The sequence below is a fragment of the Orcinus orca genome, chromosome 8 (genome assembly GCF_937001465.1).
Source record: "Orcinus orca chromosome 8, mOrcOrc1.1, whole genome shotgun sequence".
Taxonomy (NCBI): Eukaryota; Metazoa; Chordata; class Mammalia; order Artiodactyla; family Delphinidae; genus Orcinus; species Orcinus orca.
Window position 1 is genome coordinate 51394783 of NC_064566.1, and position 23310 is coordinate 51418092.

At 35.9% G+C, this 23310-nt stretch overlaps 1 protein-coding gene and 1 pseudogene across 10 annotated transcripts in view; both read right to left on the reverse strand.

Moving 5' to 3' along the window:
* Positions 1 to 23310, reverse strand: part of RAB6A (RAB6A, member RAS oncogene family) — an 88274-nt gene that overhangs the window by 39547 nt on the left and 25417 nt on the right. For 8 of the 10 annotated variants that reach the window (XR_007479000.1, XM_004279773.4, XM_033405680.2 and 5 more), the window contains 5 exons: positions 19013 to 19071; positions 9248 to 9301; positions 7574 to 7679; positions 5647 to 5758; positions 559 to 652 (listed from right to left, as the gene is read on the reverse strand). Coding sequence is in view for 9 of the 10 variants with exons in the window: in XM_004279773.4 (XP_004279821.1) it covers positions 559 to 652; positions 5647 to 5758; positions 7574 to 7679; positions 9248 to 9301; positions 19013 to 19071 (425 nt within the window). In the remaining variant the exon portion in view is untranslated. Of the gene's footprint in view, positions 1 to 558; positions 653 to 5646; positions 5759 to 7573; positions 7680 to 7745; positions 7852 to 9247; positions 9302 to 19012; positions 19072 to 23310 lie in introns of all 10 variants that reach the window. The other 2 variants (XM_049714281.1, XM_004279774.4) reach the window with 1 other exon arrangement.
* On the reverse strand, positions 19446 to 23306 carry LOC125965285 (zeta-crystallin-like; annotated as a pseudogene).

Consider the following 23310-nt stretch of genomic DNA (forward strand, 5'->3'; position numbering starts at 1 on the left):
GGCAAATTTTTGGTTACCCCATCTTTTAGAAAACAGTTTGACAATGTGAGATCTCCCCATATTTTCCTATCCCCAAAACACTCCTGTTATAAACTCTGTTAAAACACCAGCAGTTTATTAAGGACAAAGTAACGAGAATGTATTTTTACAACAACAAGCAAAATACTGTGCCTGAAAGCAAATACCTGCTTTACCATAATCTTACTATCAAACACTAAAATAAGGAAAATTTACCTTGAAACAATGCAGTTGGGATGTAGTGAGTGTATGGTGAGTTTACAACCTAGCAATCATCTTACAATCATAATCTTATAATCAAAATGAAATACGTGTCCTATGAACAATCTGAAAAGTTTGGCAAGCCTTTTCTCTTTTTCCAAAACTATGCCACATTTAGATTTTTCACTGTTCATTGTGATATGTCGCTAATTCATGAGGCCTGCTATTGCCAAGTGGAAGAAAATCTTACACTAGAGAACAGAAAACTCACACAATTATTTTATAATGTGTTTTTTCAATTTGATAACCTCAACTCACACATACTGAAAAGACACTTACCTGCTTTACATTATATCCTGCTTTTGCACTAGTTTCAATAAACATAACATTCAGCTCTTTGGCTTTCCTCTCTCCTTCCTCAATTGACACTTGCCTGTAGAAAATAAAAAAGATAAACTCATCTTTTTGAAAGATAATGATATAAAGATTATAAACAAGGTTCTGAAAAAAACTTTTCTTGATATGGTGCTGGTTATACAGGCAAGACTAGTTTGAAAATTTATCAAGCTGCAATACACTTGAAATTTGTGCACTTAGGTCAGAAAGAAAAAGACAAACACCATACAACATCACTTATATGTGGAATTAAAATATGACACAAATGAACTTTTATGAAACAGAAACAGACTCACAGACATAGAGAACAAACCTGTGGTTGCTGGGGGGAGGGAGGGATGAAGTGGGAGTTTGTTAGCAGATGCAAACTAGTATATAGAGAATGGATTAAACAACAAGGTCCTACTGTACGGCATAGGAAACTATATTTAATATTCTGTGATAGACCATAATGGAAAAGAATATATAAGAGTATATATATAACTGAATCACTTTGCTGTACAGCAGAAATTAACACATTGTAAATTAACTATACTTCAAAAAAAAAAATCTGTGCACTTCTGTGTGTATATCTAACCAAATGTTTTTATAAAGGCATTTTTTAATGATTTACTTTTACCTGCTGAGCTCATCCTGTATTTTTTTAACTTTAAAAATCTTAATAGTATGCTATTTTCTCTTAGCTTTAAGCTTTGCGATTAAAAACTTTTATGTAAAATAACTTTTTATGGCTAGACAATTTGTCAATTTACTACCATAATTTATGTAACCAGTCTCAAACTGTTAGAAATGTATGTTGTTTTCAAATTTTATTGGGTTGGCCAAAAAGTTCATTTGGGTTTTCCATAAGATGTTATGGAAAAACCCGAATGAACTTTTTGGCCAACCCAATACACCACTGTGAAAAATGTTGCTGTGAACATCTTTGTGCTTTGTGACTTTGGATCATTTCTTTAGGTTGGATTTTGTGGATTTCTACAAGTGGAACAAGTGAGTCAAATTAGTACTTCTTTTACAGGGAATTTTGTAGTACATCATAATTAGCGGTGTCTCTCAAGCTGTGAGCTCTTCAGGTGCAGGACTATCCTGTTTATCTTGGTATTCCTAGTGCCTAGCAATCACATAGGTGTTTAATAAATATGCAACTATTCTAATTAAATGGATCTAAACCATCAGCTGATAAATCCTGCTTCCTACAACACAGAACACCAAAGCAATGAAAGAGAATTTCTACAAGCTCCCACCATATCTATCCTCCAATCTACCTATGTGTGTGCCTTTTATATTCTATGTCTAATCCTACTATGGAGGAACTGTCCTTATTCCCCAAACTTATACCTATGTACTAGATTCCACTGTCTTCTTGTTTACAAGAAGATGTTATTCTTGAATTTCTCCACTCTCTAAAAACAAAATTACTCTTTTCTAAAAAAGTAATTAATTTATTTATTTTTGGCTGTGTTGGGTCTTCGTTGCTGTGCACGGGCTTCCTCTAGTTGCGGTGAGCAGGGGCTACTATTTGTTGCGGTGCGCGGGTTTCTAATTGTCGTGGCTTCTCTTGTTGCGGAGCATGGGCTCTAGGCGTGCAGGTTTCAGTAGTTGTGGCACGTGGGCTCAGTAGTTGTGGCTTGCGGGCTCTAGAGCTCAGGCTCAGTAGTTGTGGCGCACAGGCTTAGTTGCTCCACGGCACGTGGGATCTTCCCGGGCCAGGGCTGGAACCCATGTCCCTTGCATTGGCAGGCAGATTCTTAACCACTGTGCCACCAGGAAAGCCCCAAAATTATTCTTATATATGACAATGCAACTATTAATGCTTTACTACATCTGTTTGTTTTAGCCACTCGTTCTTTATGTATTTATGTGTGTATAAATTTTTTAAAAAACACATTTTTTTCTTAATTTGACAGTAAGTTGACAATCAGCAGCAGACCTTTAGGCCCAAACACAAACACTTCAGAGTGTGAATTTCCTAAAAACAATTATTTCAGATGCCCTAAAACTTACTCCTTGGACCTCTTCTCTATCTACAATTACTCTCTTGGCAATCCCATGCAGTCTCATGGTTTTAAATACCACCTATATGCTGATGCCTCTCAAACTTATATATCTAGCCTGGACTGCTGCTCTGAACTCCAGACTCATATATCCAACTGCCTACCTGACATCTAATTATTAGGATATCTAATAGCCATCCTATACTTAAAATCACCAAAAGCTCAAGTCATGATATTCCCTCCCAAACTGTCTCTTTATGCAGTCTCTCCTATCTCAGTTAATGACAGTTACTCAGGCCAAAAATCTAGGTGTCATCCTTGACTCCTCCTTCCCCCACATCCCATATTCCATCCATCTGTATGCATGCCATCAATTGCATCAGTATATCCTGACAGTTCTATCTTCAAAATAATATCTGAATTTGACTACTGGTCACCACAAAAGCTACCACTATGTTGGTCCAAGTCATCATTTCTTGCTTGGAATAAAGTCTAGATTAGCCTCCTCTCTGCTACCCTTATGTATTTTCAACAGAGCAAACAGTGACTTATGAAAAGCTACTTCTCTGCTCAAACCCTCCAATCTCATTCGGAAAGTCTTTACTTTTGCCCTACATGACCTGGCCTTCATTATCTTTTCTTGTTTTTTTTTTTTTTTTTTGCGGTGCGCGGGCCTCTCACTGTTGTGGCCTCTCCCGTTGTGGAGCACAGGCTCCGGACGCGCAGGCTCAGCGGCCATGGCTCACGGGCCCAGCTGCTCCGCAGCATGTGGGATCTTCCTGGACTGGGGCACGAACCCACGTCCCCTGCATCGCCAGGCGGACTCTCAACCACTGCGCCACCAGGGAAGCCCCCGAAAGATTTTTAAAAAATTTAAAACTTTTACTCATTTAAAAATTATTTTATTGGGAATTCGGGATTAATAGATACACACTGCTGTGTGTAAAACAGAAAAACACCAAGGACCTACTGTGTAGCACAGGGAACTATAATCAATATCTTGTGATAGCCTATAATGGAAAAGAATCTGAAAAAGGATAAATACATATATATATGTATAACTGAATCACTTTGCTATACACCTGAAACACTGCAAATCAACTACACTTCAATTTAAAAAAAAATTCCTGCAACTATTACATTAAAATTTAAATAATAAAAATAGATGAACCCCCCCAATTATTTTAGTGGAACGAACAAAACTCTAATTTTTATTTTTTAAAATTAAAAAAACCTTTCTTTTAAAGACTCTTAATTCTTTTAAATGTGAATAACTGAAGGGTGATAGTCTGGCAAAAATTACTGAGAAATATGTTAATTCTAAAGCAATGGACAAATATTACCTTAAAGAAAAATTATTGTAAACATAATTTAGATGTTTCTAGCATTTGTATACTCAAATATTATGCAATAAAAGAACAGATGCTTGTAAGCATCCTTTTAGATAACTCTGGCTATAAAGGGAAACAATTCAGATATACAATTTTTCTATTTAACAGTGAAGATATCTAGCGACTCTCCACTAGAATATATAGAAGAATATAGAAGAATATATACCTATATGATCTTCAAATTCTCATACTGAAGATAAATAAAATAGTGAAAATTTATGATGGCAATTCATGTCCAAAAAATGATTTTCATAAAGAAAAGTTGAAATCATACGCTGAATTTACTTTTAAATTAGCAAAGACTTTCTTGACAATTCCAAATGAGGTACCATGACAGAAATGGGCTTAATATTTCATAAGTCTTTGAACATATTGGGTTTCTTTGTAACATTTTAATTAATAGCAAAAGTTCATTACTGGAATTTCAGTATCCAACTAATGAATAAACAAATAATAAATAGTAAAAGCTTCGAATATTAAATAAATGGTCAAGACTATTTAAAGCAGAAAGAATATCCAGTAGATCACTTAGGAATGCTAAAGGCAGATATTCAAGCCACAGATTCTACAGTGAATGTTAATACATTTTGCATCCTGTGACTTGAATATGTCTTTGCTCATTTGACTAAGGTATCACAATCAAGCTATTCAGTTCAACCTCACAGTCTGGCTCAACCATACAATTAAAAAAAGAAAAGAAAAGAAAAAACTACACCACTGAATTATAATGAATATTTATAAGAAGACTACCAAAAGAGTGTGCATTTAATCATTACGAATACTTTTTAAAGATAGGATTTGTAAAACATTTTGTTCTTTAACAGAACACTGCTCATATTTATGAGCCCTAAAAAATGCAAAATAATTACCAGCTTCACGTGTAAACAATCTTACACAAGAGTTATTTACACAGGAGCTTACACAAACCCAAAAAATTTAGTTTCCTTTAAGGACTGAGTTTAATGTGTGTTTTCTTTTTTTTTTAAATAAATTTACTTATTTTATCTATTTATTTTTGGCTGCGTTGGGTCTTGCTGCACGCAGGCTTTCTCTAGTTGCAGTGAGCGAGGGTTTACTCTTGGTTGTGGTGTGCGGGCTTCTCACTGCGGTGGCCTCTCTTGTTGCGGAGCACGGGCTCTAGGCATGCGGGCTTTAGCAGTTGTGGCACGTGGGGCTCTAGAGTGCAGGCTCAGTAGTTGTGGCACATGGGCTTAGTTGCTCCGTGGCATGTGGGATATTCCCAGACCAGGGCTCGAACCTGTGTCCCCTGCATTGGCAGGCAGATTCTTAACCACTGAGCCACCAGGGAAGCCCTAATGTGTGTTTTATTGTGTGTGTGTGGTGTGGGGAGGGTGGGTGGGCCGTGCTGCTCAGCTTGCAGGATCTTAGTTCCCCGACCAGGGATTGAACCTGGGTCCTCGGCAGTGAAAGCACAGAGTCCTAACCACTGGACCGCCAGGGAGTTCCCGGGACTGAGTTTAATGTTTACCTTTCTATTTCAGGTCCCCACACTAAAGAAAAGGGGCAGGGGTATAAAATTAAGGATTAAACATGTCTCCTTTTAAAGCAATTTTTCACTAACAAAAATAACAGGCTGCTTAACAAAGAAATCAAACATTCCATACAAATATGAAATCATTCCATACCTCTTGTCAGCAAGATCTGTTTTATTTCCTACTAGCATGATGATAACATCACTTCCTCTTTCTGTTCTGACATCATCAATCCACTTTGTAGTTTGCTGGAATGAGTTAACATCTGGTATATAGGAGGGTGGATAGAGAGATTAGTGTTATTCCAAGTGCTCCAAGTGAAGGACCAAACAAAGAAAAAAGAGGAAAAGAAAAAAGTACTGGAAGTTGGAAGGGGGTTGGCACATTAGCACCCACTTTTAATGTGCCTGCAACATAACTCCATTTTATCTGAGTATAAATATCAATGATCTAAACAAATCACAGCAGTAAAGTCCTTAAGGTATCTTTTATAATAGTTTAAAATTTTTGGACATGACCAAGTGAGTATAATGTACTATATATAATTGAAAAAAAATTTTTTTTAATGTAAGGACAGCTATGGCAGATAGTATGGTGTCATGTTGCCACAATGCTTTTTTGATTACTTAAACATACCAAACATGACAAAGAAAGCATCTCCAAAAGTATGTCAGCCAGTAAGTCCCAACACATCCACAAAATTTGTAAAGCCTTTAAATAGCTTTCAACACCACTCTGTTTGCATTGCTTATTCAGTTTGTGATCACTTTAACTTGAAGCTTATTAGTTTAATGTACCAGAATCATTTATAACAAAATCCATCTTTTCTAGCCCTGGATTCTAAGTAGAGTACTTCAATACATCTTACAGCAGCTAAAGAAAACAACTTGCTAATATTTTAATGGCATGTGCACAAATTTCAAAGAAAAATACACCAGGTTTTACTTGATTTGGTTAAAGTAAGCACAAACATTTTAAAGCTGCAAAACTTGTGAATGCACAATAATGAACATACATTTTTAAAACAAGTAGCAACCCAAAGAAAAGCTTCAAGAAAAGAAAGACTGCATTTGGCACCTAACCAAAATAAAAAGTCTCTGAATGCAAACCTCTTATAATTCTGCCATTGCAATTATTGTTAAGTAGATATGATTTCTGGATGAGCAAATATGCAAAAATGTATACTAATAATATTACTAGCTCAAATCGGTAGATTGTTTATGTAAGATGTTTTTAAATAAGTCCAAGATGTGGTACTATCCTGGTCTTCCTATAAATTATGGAGCACTATACGGAATGATGCTTAATATTGCCTAATATATCATAAACTGATTCACAAAGACAATTTTAATCAGATAGCATTTCCCTGTCAGTCACCAATGCTCCATTCAAAATTTGCAGTCACTTAAAAAGCTAAAGGCACTATTAGTCAGTCTTGAAGGAAAAGAAAAAGAAAGACCATTACTTTTTTTAGTCTCCCATTTAAATTTTTTTCTTGGAGAGAAATGAAAGTATAATTCGTTAGCAACCAAGTAAATAAGTCAGAGAATCCAGATTTCATTCAAATGAAAATGATTAATAGAAGACTGCATATTATGTTTTCTCTGCCTTCCTCTATAGAGAGAGGATGGCTGGAAGGGGAAAGCAGAGAAAAGTTGGCTAGCGGAAGCTTTTAACAGTCTCAACAGAAGCCTTGAAGGATCTGGAGAACTTGGCAAGAGACTTAAATGCAGATTATTTTATTTTAGAGAAATCTGAGATCAAGTTAAATAAAAAAGGAGACATTCTTCCAACCATAATTATGGTGTAGGGATAATAGGATACTAAGAAAGCCTTGGAGAGGATTCATAATTAGATCTAAAGGAAAAATTACAGGGCAAAAAAACCTGGCACAGTAGAAATAAGGCATATTGGTACAAACACCAAAGCAAATACTCTGACCTAGCTGGCCTGTGATAAGGTTTGCTATGATAAAACTCATTTTTACATGCCAGTATAGAAAACAAGCACAAGACAAGAACATGCATGCAACTAAGCTAAAGGTTGAAAGATTAGAAATGCATAATCCCCCCCCACTCACTTGTGATATCATAAACAACAACTGCCACAGTGGAGTCACGAATGTAGCTAGGAATCAAGCTCCTGAACCGCTCTTGACCTGCTGTGTCCCATAATTGCAATCGTACCTAACAATAAAATCAGTCAAACAAGCAAGAAAAATAAGAAAGGTCAACCCGTTGCAAAATACCTACTTGTGATATCGTAAACTACTACGGCTGCAGCAGAATCACGGATGTAACTGGGAATGAGGCTACGGAAACGTTCCTGACCCGCAGTATCCCATAGCTGCAGCCTGATCTGTGGGATGGGGAAAAACAAACAAACAAACAAAAAAAAACCAAATTCATACTAAAAAGAAATAATGTTTTTAAAGGGAGGAGGGTGGCAAGGAGGTAAAAGGAAACTCATGCAAAAGGTTACAGGGATGTGAGGAATGAAAATAACACAAAACTCCTTTCCTTTTTCAAAAGGGAATAATATTTAAATTTGGCTTGCTCTGAAGGTACATAACTCAAAAAAAATGGCAGTAGGAAAGATTTCACAGAATCAGAAGTACAGCTTCCTTTTTTTTCCCCTCCCTGTAACCTCTCTTTGAATCCTATGTGTTCCGGAGAGCAAAAGTAGACTGCTGATGTTCAAATAGTGAACATAAAAGGGAAAAACAAAGGTAAATGTCAGTGATCATTGTCAACATCCCCTTTTCTGCAAGCCTCTCTGAAACTAAAATAAAATGTCTCTTTTCTCTATTGGATTCAGAACACTTTGAAATTGGATCTCTGATTACTGTGCTTATGCTTCTCCCACACATTTCTTCCTAGAACACTGTATATAATCTAGCTAAAAGGAGAAATATCTTTTTGCAACCCTACGTAAAAATATCCTTACTTTCTTACTTTTTCACATTTACATTCCAGAAAGAAAAGCCTGAAAACAAGCATTAAGTTCTCTTACCATCATAAAGCAGTTTGTTTTCAAATTTTAAGAAATAGAATGCTATATGTTAAAACATAAAAGAGAACATACAAAAGAAAAAAACTCACAAACTTATAAGAAATAGCATTAGAGATGACTTTTTTGGGTATAGATCCCAAAATAATGCATTTAAGAGAGTCACTGTTTAGGTGACAGAAATCTCTTCAAGGGATAGCAGGCTAGAATACAGGATTTATATTGCACTTAAAAGGAGTATTCCAAAAGATGGAAGACAAAAATCTAACAAGTAAATGCACATTAATTTTTTCTATTCATAGTCACTTTGGTACATATCATATTCTGACAAATAAAACCTTGAAGTTCACAAACTGTGTGATATTCAAATGAAATCTTTTTGAATGCCTCAAGAGTGGTATTCAAAAGGTCTTTAGCAGCTCTAATTTCTTCTTGAAAATATTCTTATCTCAATGCTATTTGTTATAATTTTCCAAATCAAGACAAAATTTTGTTTAACAAGTCTAGGGCCATCAGAGTTTTACAAATAACAGCTTTCTCTCCCCTTTGGATTCTACTTAGGGATAAAAAACTCAAAGTGCTAAGTACTACTCACTCTATAGTAACAGTTTTTCTCAAGGCCTGTAAACTAACTTTGGCAACTTTGCTAAGTACTTCTTATGGTGACAATCATCGATTATAGTTTTGATCATAATTTTCTATCCTGGAGTGTTGCAGAAAATCGCACACTGAAAACATTACTCACTGTTCGATCCTCTAAGTACATTGTTTTTGATAAAAAGTCAATACCAATTGTTGCCTGTAAAACAAAACAAAACAAAACAAAGAAGTTAAAAATAGTAATACTTTAATGGCAGTCAGCAGTTTAGGGTTCAAGTGGGAATTATGATTGTAGAAGAAATAATGAATAAACATATAAACATATCATAGTCAAATAAAAATGAACAAAATTTTCAGTGATAATGGCTTCTACCTACTGAGCACTTGCTGTGTATTAGAGATTCTTTTAAGCCCTTTACATGATCATCTCTAATGCTAATACATCTCTACAAGTAGCTAGTAGCATCATTATTTTTCTCATTTTATACATAACAATATTGGGGTTTGGAGAAGTTAAATAACTTGTCTAAAGACACAAAGCTTCTGCTGTGGAGTTGGGAATAAAAGTCCAACTCTGGGCTTCCCTGGTGGCGCAATGGTTGAGAGTCCGCCTGCTGATGCAGGGGATACGGGTTCGTGCCCCGGTCTGTGAAGATCCCACATGCCGTGGAGTGGCTGGGCCCACGAGCCATGGCCGCTGAGCCTGCGCTCCGCAACGAGAGAGGCCACAACAGTGAGAGGCCTGCATACCGCAAAAAAAAAAAAAAAAAAAAAAAGACCTGGCACAGCCAAATAAATAAATACTAAAAAAAAAAACTTTCTAAAAAAAAAATAATAAAGATAGGTTTTATTTTTAAATTGTCATAAAATTTGACATTTTAACTATTTTAAGGTGTATAATTTAATGGCATTAATTACATTCACAACTGTACAACTGTCAACACTATTTACAAAACTTTTTCACCTCCCCAAACAGAAACTTTGTACCCATTAAGCAATACCAAATTACAATGTATGGATATATGACAATTTGTTTATCCATTCATCTATTGATGGACACTTTTGGCTACTATGAGTTCCTGTTTTCAATTCTTTTTGGTATATACCTAGGAGTAAAATTGCTGGGCCATATGGTAATTCTACTTAACTTTGTGAGGAAAGTTTCTGCAGCAGCTGTGCTATTTTAAAGTCCCACTAGTGATATATTCCTATTTTCCCTTTTCTATATAAATAGCCATCCTAGTGGGTGTGAAGTGAAATGTTACTGTCATTTTGATTTGCATTTTTCTAATGACTAATGATGCTAAACATCTTTTCATGCTTTCAGGTGCTTATTGGTCATTTGTATATCCTCTCTGGAGAAATGTCTATTCAGTCTTTTGCCTATCTTTAAATTGAGTTTGTCATTTTGTTATTGATTTGTAGGAGTTCTTTATATATTCTGGATATTAAATCTTTATCAGATATGTAACTTTCAAATATTTCCCCCTATTCTGTAGGTTGGGCCTGGTGCCTCTACGGCAAATCAATTGTCAAGAGATATATATATTTATTTATAGGTTCTCAATCCTATTCCATTGGTCTGTATGTCTACCCTTATGCCATTACCACACTGTTTTAATTACTGTAGCTTTGTAGGAAATTTTGAAATTGGGAAGTGTGAGTCCTCCAACTTTATTTTTCTTTTTCAATAATACCTTGGCTATTAATATCTTGGTGAATTAGGATCAGGTCTTTCATTTCTACAAAAATGGCAGTAGGAATTTTGATACGGATTGCACTGAATTTGTAGATTGCTTTGGGTGGTTGGTACTGACATCTTAACAATGTTAAGTTTTCTGATTTATTTACCTGGGATGTCTCTCCATTTAATTAGGTCTCCTTTATTTTTTTTGAGTAGTTTTGTTGATCTCCATTTCACATGGACTTGTATTTTAAAACAAACAACAACAACAACAGAAGAAGATGCTTCCTCCTTTATCCCAAACTATGTGACTAATACACAACCTAAGTACTAATTCCACCTTATGACATTCAATCTGAAAATTATATCTGCCATAGGGTGGGACAATGGGCTTATAAACTTGAATTACTTTGCAAGAGCATCTAATTGACAAACCTCAGGAGTGTACAGGAGTGGCATAGCTGCATTTAAGAAATCTCACCAGTAGAACCTCATTTACTCAGACAGTGTGGCAGAGGTAGTTAACTACCTACACAAATATCCATCTACCCTTTCCTCCTTACTAACACAATCAAACATTTACTTAAAACCATACTTTTCCCATGAAAAAATTACATTTTCCAGGCTTCTTTGAACTTTAAATAAATGGGGTTAACTCAGTCGGGAGGTACGTTCTTGGTTTTTCCCCCCTTTCCTCTGTCTTTCTTCCTGAACAGTGGCTACCAAGGCTGGAACTCCAGGAACCATTCAGTAACCATGAAGCAAATTTCAATATGGAAGTCATATATTAGATCAGGTTAAAAAGAAAGTTAGAAGGAGTCTTGGTCCTGGATGACCATGAAGCTGCCACACAAGTGCTGAAACACACTACCTTTAGACTTCTTTTACATGAAAAAAAATTCTCATGTCACTTATCAATGTTATTTTGTGTTTGTTATAAACAGCCCAAAATAATTTTTAATGGCTATAAATAGAAACAAGCATTTTCAGATCTCACAGTCAAGACATAAATGTTTTTACAATTAGTACAAAGTCAGACTTTATGATAAAATGTACAACAGTCCCCTCCTTGCACTGTACTATCCTAGTTTTGGGGCATCAGTTATACCACTGAACTCATAAAGATCAAGATTAACCTGAAAAACATCCTGTTGTTACTCTTCTTCTTAGTTAATTTTATTCCAAGCTGAGCTACTACAGCATAGAAGTCGATCAGCTATAAGAATTAAGCCAACAGCAGGAAGAAAAGAAAGGAGATGGCTGGGAAACTAATCGTTATCAGCTTTTCCAGCATCTTGAATGCTACTGATGAGGAACTAATTCAAATTTTCATAAAAGATGGATGAGACATTAGTGCTGCTTCTTGCTCATCTCCTTAAAAAAGTGCAAAAGGCAATAACTGCAGAAGAAACCAAAGAGAAAATTCTCCCATGTATCTTAATTTACAACTTCATATTATCTTAAATGTTAACTAATTCATTGGTTTTGAGGGGGCAGGGGTCTGCTTTGTAAAAAAAACAAATTAAACTGAGTACTTATAAAAGGAGCTCACAATTCAAGATTGAACAATGTTATCCAAATATATTGGAGCCAAGATAACAGTAACTTTTACTTGTTTAGCTATTTTATTTGGATGCTCTCCACGTAGAATGGTGCTTATTTACCCCTACAGCTATTTTATAAAAGATTCAGATGTAAGCTACTATTCTGACTCCATAAATAGTGGTTTGTCACCTGTCCTGATGCCACAGAAGCCAGAGACCCATAAACATTATGATTTTCCATATGGGACATGATTTTTCCAATACAAAACTAACTAGGTAAGGAAAACAAGTTTTCTTCTGTATGAAGCAATGATAATCAGTTTCCTTCTGTGGTCCAAATACACATAAAGCTCTGTTGCCTGGTTGCTGCCTTCTCTATCAAGAGAAAATAGAGAAATAATGAGTTGAAAGAGGCAATGACCAAAGGAAGAAAAGAGTGGGGAAGTTAAAAGAATTTAAAATTGAGTAACAGAGATAAATAAAAAGAATGAGGAAAGGAAAACGACCCCAGAAAGAAGATGCTGATACAGAATCCAGTTTAGAAGGGAATCCCATTTAAAAATATGTTTACATATATGTACATATGTGGGAAAAAATATATGTATATACATTTTCCCCCTAGATACCTTTGTGCCATATTATATTTCTGTCAATTAGGACAGAAACTAGGTAGAGTCTGTGAATTTTAAAAATGAGTCATTAAAATGGACATAAAATTTTAGTTCTGCAAGGTGAACAAGTTCTAGAGATCTGCTGCACAGCATTGTGCATGTAGATGACAATACTGTATTGTATACACTTAAAAATCTAATAAGAAGGTAAAATCTCATGTAAGTGTTCTTACCACAATGAAAAAAAAGAACCTCACCCCCACCCCAAATAAAATGACAATACTTCTGGAAAAGGAAAAAAAAAATCATTAAAAATTAAACAAAAATAAAGACAAATCAAACACAGAATCAGCAAAACAGTCCATCTAGTTAAGGATTTTGTTTCTACTGATAATCTAGAATTCTGTATAGAATAATCTAGAGCTTTAACTTAAAGAGATTAAGGATATATTTATTCACCACCACCATCTTTCTGGACAAGTTCATTAGAGTGTCTAAAACCCACTGCTTGGACTTCTCTGGTGGTGCAGTGGTTAAGAATCCGCCTGCCAATGCAGGGGACACAGGTTGGATCCCTGGTCCGGGAAGATCCCACATGCCACAGAGCAACTAAGCCCGTGCACCACAACTACTGAACCTGCGAGCCACAACTACTAAGCCCATGTGCCACAACTACTGAAGCCTGCACGCCTAGAGCCCATGCTCTGCAACAACAGAAGCCACAGCAATAAGAAGCCCGCACACCGCAACAAAGAGTAGCCCCAGCTCGCCACAACTAGAGAAAGCTTGCGTGCAGCAACGAAGACCCAATGCAGCCAAAAGTAAATAAAATTTTAAAAATAAATAAATAAAACTCACTGTTTTATCTATGCTGTCCTGAACTTAACTGTTGATTTGTAACAGCCTTTGGAATAAGAAATTCTCTAAATTCAAAGTAATCTCTAAGGTTACTCTGAGCAATATAATCTTCCTTAAATAAAAGAATTAAACTACTCCAACCGTGGGAATATTTCTCGAGCTTATTTACATTAAGCTGAACTATATAAAATGGCCAATATTATACCATTTTTGAATGATAAAAATAGAAATGTAGTATGGTTCAAACTGATATAGTTGAAACTGTTAGAAAAATCTGTTGGTTTATAATTGGTAAAAGAAAAAGAAGTGGTGAATGCTAGAGCAACTTAAGAGAAACGCTTCCAGACTCTCTAACTAGAAATAATTTTCCCAGATAACTTAGATTTTTTGCTTTACTTTGAAATAATGACCAAAATATGGTCAATTAAGGACTCTTCTGGCCAAACAGTTTAGTCTTTTTCAAATGAAATTAATTCAGTGCAAAGGAATCATAAATAGGGCATGAATTATCAATTACATAAAATTTATCTTTTTTGTGAAATAAAACTTCACTAAGTTTCAGATATATATTACATATGGCTCAATAATACATTTCTAGCTATGAGACTAGCTCTTCAATTATTCATTTCAGAAGTCTTTCTCTTGTGTGTATGGTGGAGGTAGGGGTAGGGAATCTTCAAATAATCCACTGAACAACTCTTCACCTGATAACTAAGTTTGCAGCTAACGACATATGGTCAATTCTTCATATATCAAGTTAATACGTGATATGCTGTCAAGCTGATTTCCCTAGGTAAGGATGTAGGGTGCTACATTATCCAAATTTTCCTGTTAGAGCTAAACTAAGATAATACCTCGGACTGTACCTAATTCTTACAAAAACTTGTAGTTTACATTGTAAATCAGTATCTCCTATTAATGCCAAAGTACAACGATATTTTGGCTTCACTAGCAACAACTTCTTCACAAAGAATCAAAATCTTTCCTTATCTCTCAAATTCTATGTAACCTCACCCCATCAACATCACTGCCCTTATAAATGTCTGAATGAACAGCAGCAATAGTCTTACTGCATAAGTAGCAACAGCACTTTAGGTGTGCCGGAAATATCTCCTTAATTTCACAGAGAACTTGGGTAAAATGAAATACTCAGAGAACTCCAACTACAGGCTCTAGCTCATAATTCTTTAGCCTAAGACTCTGACTCTAGTTCAAATTTTTTAGCGTATGGTATTTGGTTCCACTCCCAAAGATATGAGCTCAACACTCTCAGGAACTTTCTACATATGGCTCAATGACATCAATACTTTCTTCAGTCCCTAAGACTGGTATTTATAGTTTCTCTGCTGAAGAGAGAGAGGAGCATTGCTCAGAATCAAAATATGGTATGCAAGAGGTCATCTAGGTGAAGCTATAAGCTGTAGAGTTGCAGGGACCTAGAAAATTGAGGATATCCGATATAAACGGGTCCAAAAAAACCCGAAGTACTCTTGCTAACTGTACTATTTTTTCATTTCTAAACTTGTTCTTTTTATAGTGTCTTAAGATGTGACTAAACCATTTCTGAAATATTCAGAAGAATGTAATAAAATTTATACTATACATATTCATTGGCTTTTAAGAAGTGACTTTTCTTAAATGTCATGTTTATGTTTTAGTCATTCCTGTTTCATGATCGTTATGGGTTTTAATAAAAGGCTTAATTAGAAACAAATTCCTTTGGGGGTGAGATGGAAATGTTCTTAATCTTGATTGTAGTAGTAGCTTCATAGGTGTACATATCTGTCAAAATTTATCAAAATGTAAGGAATTAATAATTCTTTACTACTATCGATTATAAGATCCCACTGAATACTTTGGATAAGTCTTTTGTCATGTGTGCCTTTTGCAAATCTATGGCTTGTCTTCTCATTCTCTTAACACTGTCTTTGGCAGAGCAGAAGTTTCTAATTTTAATGAAGTCCAGCTTATCAACTGCTTCTTTTATGGATCATGCCTTTGGTATTGTATCTAAAAAGTCACTGCCATATGCAAGATCATCTAGGTTCTCTCCAATGTTACCTTCCAGTAGCTTATTACAGAGTTTTACATTTAGGTCTGTGTTTAGGTCCATTCTGAGAATAACCTCTGTGTCTACATTCATTTGCATGCGGATGACCAGCTGTCCCAGCACAATTTGTTGAAGAGACTATCTTTGCTCCATTGTACTGCCTTTGCTCCTTCGTCAAAGATCAATTAGAAAAACCTTTGTTTACATCTTAGTTCTACCATTTAGTAGTTGGATGGTTTTGGACAAATTGTACAAATTTGGACAAACTTTTTCCTAGAAAACAAATGCCCAAGTTTTTCAGTTTTCTTAGTGTTCAAACCAGAAGGCATATCCCTGAAATAAAATAAATATTTCAAATATGGGAAAATACATACTAAAAAAGGGACAGGATTCAGATTTTATATTTACCCTAAAAGCTTTCTGAAAAATAAAAAATGGTTTAATAATTGAGACAGAGGCAGTTAATTACTATGGAAATTAACCATTCCTTTAATCAGATCAACATTTGATATACTCCTAAGACAAATAATTGAAATCAAGTTTTTATACTAACTACATGGTAATACAGATGTGAAATACTTCAATTAAAAGGGATTTTTAAAAATTTTAATAAGAATATTTCAAAAAGTTGATACAGGGACTCTCCTGGCGGTCCAGTGGTTAGGACTCTGCGCTTCCACTGCAGGGGGCGTGAGTTTGACCCCTGATTGGGGAACTAAGATCCCACAGGCCGTGCAGCAAAAAAGTTAATACAGAAAAAGATTTATAATGTGCTTAGGGCCTCAGTGAAAGTACCTGGTATGAAGATTACTAATTTATTCGTTTTAGCTTTTTCTTTGATTTTCGTTTCACAATTAAGCATTTTAAACTAAGATACATACAAACATATAACTCAGATACATATGCAACTGAGAGCAGACATCCTTGTCTTGTTCTTGATCTTAAAGAGAACGCATTCAGCCTTTAAACATTACGTCTGATGTTAGCTGTGGGTCTTTCATAGAGATGCCCCTTATCACATTTAGAAAGTTCCCTTGTATTCCTAATTTGCCAAGTGTTTTTATCATGAAAGGCTACTGGATTTTGTCAAATGCTTTTTCTGTGTGTGTTGAAATAATCGTGTGATTTTGTCCACACTGCGTGGCTTTTTTTTTTCTTTTTGGCCGCACTGCGTGGCTTGTAGGATATTAGTTCCCCGACCAGGGATTGAACCCGGGCCCTCAGCAGTGAGAGTGTGGAGCCCTAACCACTGGACTGCCAGGGAATTCCCCTGATTTTGTCCTTTATTCTATTCATATAGCGTATTACATCACTTTCTGTATGTTAAACCAACCTTGTAATCTTGGTACTAACCTACCAATCCTACTTGGTAAATGGTATAGAACCTTTTTACAAGTTACCAGATTCAGTTCAGTAGTATTTTGCTGAGGACTATTGTGTTTATATTCATAAAGGATATTAGTCTGTAGTTTTATTTTTGATGTCTTTGCCTGGTTTGGGTATGAGAGTCACACTGACCTCATGGGATAAGTTGGGAAGTATTTCTTCTTCTGTTTTTGGAAGTTTACGAAGTATTAGTGTTGTTCTTTAAATATTTCATAGAATTGACCAGTGAAGCCATCTAGTCCTGCGATTTTCTTTGTAAGTTTTTGGATTGATAACTCTATCTACTTATTATAGGTATATTCAAATTTTCTATTTCTTCTTGAGTTAGTTTCGATAGTTTGTATCTTTCTTGGAATTTATCCATTTCATCTAGGTTATCTAATTTGTTGGCATATAACTGTTCACAGTATTCCCTTATAATCCTGTTTATTTCTGTAAGGTCTTCTCCTTCACTCCTGATTTTAATAGTTTGAGCCTTCTTTTTTCTTGATTAGTCTACCTTTAGGTTTGTCAATTTTGCTATCTTCTCTAAGAACCACTTTTGGTTTCACTGAATTTCTTGTTTTTCTGTTCTCTCTTCCATATATTTCTGCTCTAATCTTTATCAGCTTCTGAATTAAGCACGTCTTTATTTTCTGTATTTTTGTTGTCCTGACACCTGGGGCCTTCCATATACTGGAGGGACTGGCCATCCCAGGGTTTGCCAATTCCTAGAGAAGTAAAACTTGCCTGTGGAGGGCCTTTAATATGAAAACCAACCAATCCAAACCCATACCCCAACCACCTCCTCTGTCACACTCAGGGTCATTACTCCCCTGCCCTAATCACCCTAGGGCCAAGTAGCAGACAACTAGGAACAGCCCCTACAGCCCAGAGACCACTGAAATTACTCAAAGTAGGCAATCCTATATTTCCTTACCTGGTCTTACCCATCCTTCCCACAGAAATCCCAATAAAGGCTAGTGCCTACATTTCCTGCCCACCCCCCCTTCACCTCCTGACCAATACCAGTACTTCTTCCATGTGCCCCCCTCATATGGCCTGGAGTGTCCCTTCCTCTTGAGATTTGTGAGTATAGTAAACTATCTTTACAATGGCAATCATCTCCTGATCTGTTGGCCTCACCACACCTGAATAATAAAACCTACATTTTAAAGTAGTTTTTACTTCTGCTTGCTTTAGGTTTACTTTTCTTTTTCTAGTTTCTTAGGATAGAAGATTAAATTACTGATTTAATGTATCTATTCTTTTCCTTATAACACTGCTTTAGCTGTATTCCATAAGTTTTGGTATGCTGTGGGTTTTTTTTTAATTTATCTCGAAGTATTTTCTAATTTCCCTTGTGATTGTCTTTGACCCACTGGTTATTTACGAATGAGTTATTTAATTTTCCATATATGTGTGAACTTCCCAAATCTCCTTCTGTTAATGATTTCTAATTATAGTACTCACTTATTCTTGACTTCAAGTATAGATGAAAATGTCACAGAATCCTAGACTTGGAGGAAATCTCTCCAAGAGAATAGCTATAATCACTCTTACTTCTATCCCAGATGGTATTAGCAATAATCTTTCAATAGATTTTGGAAGAGAAGCTAAAGAAATCAAATGAAAAAGTTGAGGACTATGAGCATCATCAGTTATACTTTGTATTTATAGAGAATTTTACAGATTACAGAAAATGCTTTTATATCCATGTCTGAATGTAAATAAATGAATTTTTAAAAGGACCTGTAACACATAAGAGACAACTAGTAGGTTGGCATAAACAAAATACCTGATAGGTGTTGTCAAAACTGTCATACATGAATCTGGTAATCAGTGATGTCTTTCCAACTGAAATGAAAAGGAAAAAAAAGATTGATTCAGTTAACACATTAAATTGGGTTCTCAAGCAATTTTTTTACAGAGAACTGCGATTCAATTCATTGGGAAATATCTGCAATGGTTCAACTAACAATAATTTACAAACATACAGGCCTATGTGACAAATAAAAAGAGAATACTTACATAACCACTAAAAAAAAACAAACAAAAAAAACCATACAGGCCTGAGTTTGTTGAAATGTCTTTCTTTAATAACAGATAATCTCGGGACTTTCCTGGTGGTCCAGTGGGTAAGACTCCACGCTCCCAATGCAGGGGGCCTGGGTTTGATCCCTGGTTGGGGAACTAGATCCCACATGCATGCCGCAACTAAGAAGCAGGCCGCAACTAATAAGCCCGCATGCTGCAACTAAACTTGCTGCAACGAAGATCCCGAAGATCCCGTGTGCCGCAACTAAGACTCAGCCCAGCCAAAACAACTAAATAAGTTCTTCTTCCCCACCCCCCTTCCTTTTCCTCTCCTCCTCCTTATAAAAAAAAAACCAAACAAACAAACAAAAGATAATCTCTCAAACTGAGAGCACAGGTAAAAGAATATTTATTTAGTTAAGAGGTGAGGAAAATGAAGAGAAGAGATGGAGGAAAACAATCAGTTATGCTGACATCTCTAATTCACAAAAGGTAAGCAGATATTTACTTGACCCCTAACAAAAAGAACTAGGATTACACTGGGAAGAAATTATAGTTAACTTCCTGGACAGTAACCTGGGGAATATAAGGGTCAGGTCCACTTCATTCAGTGAATCAAAGCTTAATCTCGGGAAGCATAAAAACTAAATATGAAGAGTTCTAGGAGGGGTATGAGGGCTGCAAGAACTTGACTGTTTAAGAGTAAGAATGAAATGACATGGAAAATTGTTTTGAAACTCATTTCAGGATCAGATCTCTATTCTTTGGCAGGGCAATCCCAAAGATTCATACTACTTTGTATTGGTATTTTTAAGTTAATCCACATGAAAGTGCCACTAGGTAAAAAATAGTGGTATACTGCCAATATCCTTACCAATGGGCACAGTGTTCAAGGGCAAGAACCATATCTAATTTTCCTATATTTCCAGTAGCTTGGCATAGATTCAATAAATACTAAATGATACAAGAAATTATATCAATTGGAAAAGAACTGAGCAAATAAATATCTCAAATGCTCTCCTAAATGTAAATACTTTGGGGAGGAAAAAAAAACAATACCTAGTCACTCATGTTTTTGTATGAATTTAAGTAACTTTTGATTTCAACTTTTGATTTTTAGAGACCTGATCCCGGCCTCTTAAAATGTCCTCCATCCATGTGCTATATGAAAACCTGAGGAAAAAACTGAGCCAAAGAAGGAAGAATCCCATAAAATCACCTACTCCCAAACATCTTATTTTAAAGAATCTAAAATAGCAGGTTGAACAGCTAAAGCTAGTTTCCCTAGACCCTGGTCAAAAGCAAACTGATGTTTGGGAAGAAGTCTCTTTTTGGAGCAATGAGTAGATCTACGCATTTCTTCATTAGTAAATAGTACATACAGTTTTTACTTTGTTTTGAAAAATGTCCCTCCTTTTTTATATAAAAGAGCAAAATGCATGTTATAAAGCGGGCAACACAGAAAAGACCAAGAACAAAGTGAAAATTACATATATCCTACCACCTATACATAACTAACATTAAAACTTTGGTATATGTTTTTCCAAAATACTTTTTATATATAAGAATACCTATGTACTTAAAGGCAAAACCCTAGAACCAATCATAGTAAAGTCAGGAACAATACACATACTACATTATTTAACACTGATCAGAATCTATTAAAAAGTAAATCTAAAAATCTGAAGAGATAAAAGGCAAAATAGTGGTGGGGGAAACAGTGGTGGATAAAAGCAAAGGAGCTTCATTATAAATAAAATATATAGTGAAGAAATGCAAAATAGCTTGTCTGTTGAAACGGTTTTTTTCTTTTTTCTTTTTTTTTTTGTGGTACACGGGCCTCTCACTGTTGTGGCTTCTCCCATTGCGGAGCACAGGCTCCGGATGCGCAGGCTCAGCGGCCATGGCTCACGGGCCCAGCCGCTCCGTGGCATGTGGGATCTTCCCAGACCGGGGCACGAACCCGTGTCCCCTGCATCGGCAGGCGGACTCTCAACCACTGCGCCACCAGGGAAGCCCTTATAAATCTTTTTTTTAAATATAAGGAACTCACTGAATCAAATGAATACTAATTAAAGCAAATGCAGTGTACATAAAACTGAGGTAAGAGACCTCTAACTCCATAGGAAATCTATGAAATGATTAATCATTTTAAGAGAAGAATTATTTTTCCAGTAGCCCCACTGCTTTGCATATCATCTTCATGGGCCACCTTCTCCAATGGAATCTGAGGACCTAATACTGGTCTCAACCAACCAATTTCCATTCCGGCTTGAAGGGCTGCTGCAAACTGCTGAAATTCCTCCTTGGTGGATATATAGAGAGCAACTCCTATTATGCTAGATTCCTTTGCCATGATGTCTCCCGTGGGTTTATTTCAACAGGACCTCTGCTGCCAACAACTATTACTCGTCCTCCATGTGACAAAGATTCAAATCATCGCTAAGATTTACATTAGTTAACATTTCAATAATCACATCAACTCCTTTTCACCAAAAGATTTCTTAATTATATCAATATAATTAGTTTCTCTGTGATTAAACACTTCGTGGGCCCCATTTTGCAAAACAGTGTTTTGTCCTTCCTCAGTACCAGCTGTGCCCAAAACTTTTAAGCCATCAACTCTAGCAGTCTGGCATGCTGCTATCCCAACTCCTCCACTAGCTTCATGAACCAGAACACTTTCTCCAGCTTTCACACAGGCACTGTGGAGCAGAGCTCAATAAGCAGTAAAATACGGGATACTGATGGCAGCTCCTTGTTTAAAGTCCAGTTTTTCCGGCAGTGTGTAAACAGGGTAATTGGCTGCCAGAGCATACTCTGCGTAGCCCTCAGAGATCATGCTGGTAGTGAAAACTCTGTCACTTTTCTTGAAAGCAGATACACTTTCTCCAACAGCTTCTGTTATCCCAGCCACATCTAATCCAGGAGTATAAGGTGGAAGTGGTTTTCTACTGTAGGTACCAGAGTGAATTTGTGTGTCCACTGGGTTTACACTACATGCTTGGACTTTGATTAGAACCTGATGGTCTTTTGGAATCGGTATGGCAACATCTGACTGGAGTTTCATCACTTCTGGTCCACAAATTAAAAAACTCTAATAGCTCGCATCAACCTCTGTTCAGTCACCATGGTGATCTAGATACGAGTCCTGAGTGGGAAATCAAAATCTGCGAGAGCTCCCTCAGATTCCATGGAAAAAAGGGCTGTGTGATGTATGATTTCATCTCAATAAAACTGTTATTAAAAATCTATCATGGATTTCCCTGGTGACTCAGTGGTTACGAATCCTCCTGCCAATGAAAGGGACGCCTAGAGCCCGTGCTCCACAACAGAAGCCACTGCAATGAGAAGCCTGCGCACCACAATGAAGAGTAACCCCCGCTCGCCACAAGTAGAGAAAGCCCGCGCACATCAACGAAGACCCAACACAGCCATAAATAAATAAATAGATAGATAAATAAAATCCATTGTGGTGATTATTGTACAATGTGAAATACTTAATGCCACTGAACTGTACACATAGAAATAAGTTAAAATGGTAAATTTTACTATGTATAATAATTTTAATACTGGAGCACCAAAGATAACTAAAAAAGGGGCTGATTATTAAAGATTAGAGGAACTAATTATTGGGCCTCTAGAAGACCAAGGTATACTAATTTAAGAGATAACTTCTGTAAGTGGTAAAGTAATTCCTCACATAATATACTCTTCAAGAATACTTAGGATTCAAAGATTATAAGACTAATGTTTGCATAAAAGGAGAAGTCTCAATTATTCTACAACCTATATAAATGAACATTTATGAACTGCTTCATAATCTGGTCAGTTATATTGGTCAGATAATACTGAAACAGACAACAAGATATTTATATATTCTAATTTTTCCCCACAAAAATAAGCCATTATAAAAGATTAATGTGCTATGATAATAACAGTACCTTAAATCAGACGCTATGATTTTAGTTAGAAGTTAAGCATAAAAATACAACAAGCAAACACACAAAAACAACACTACCTGTAGTCCATCATGGTAATGAAGACACCTGAAAAACG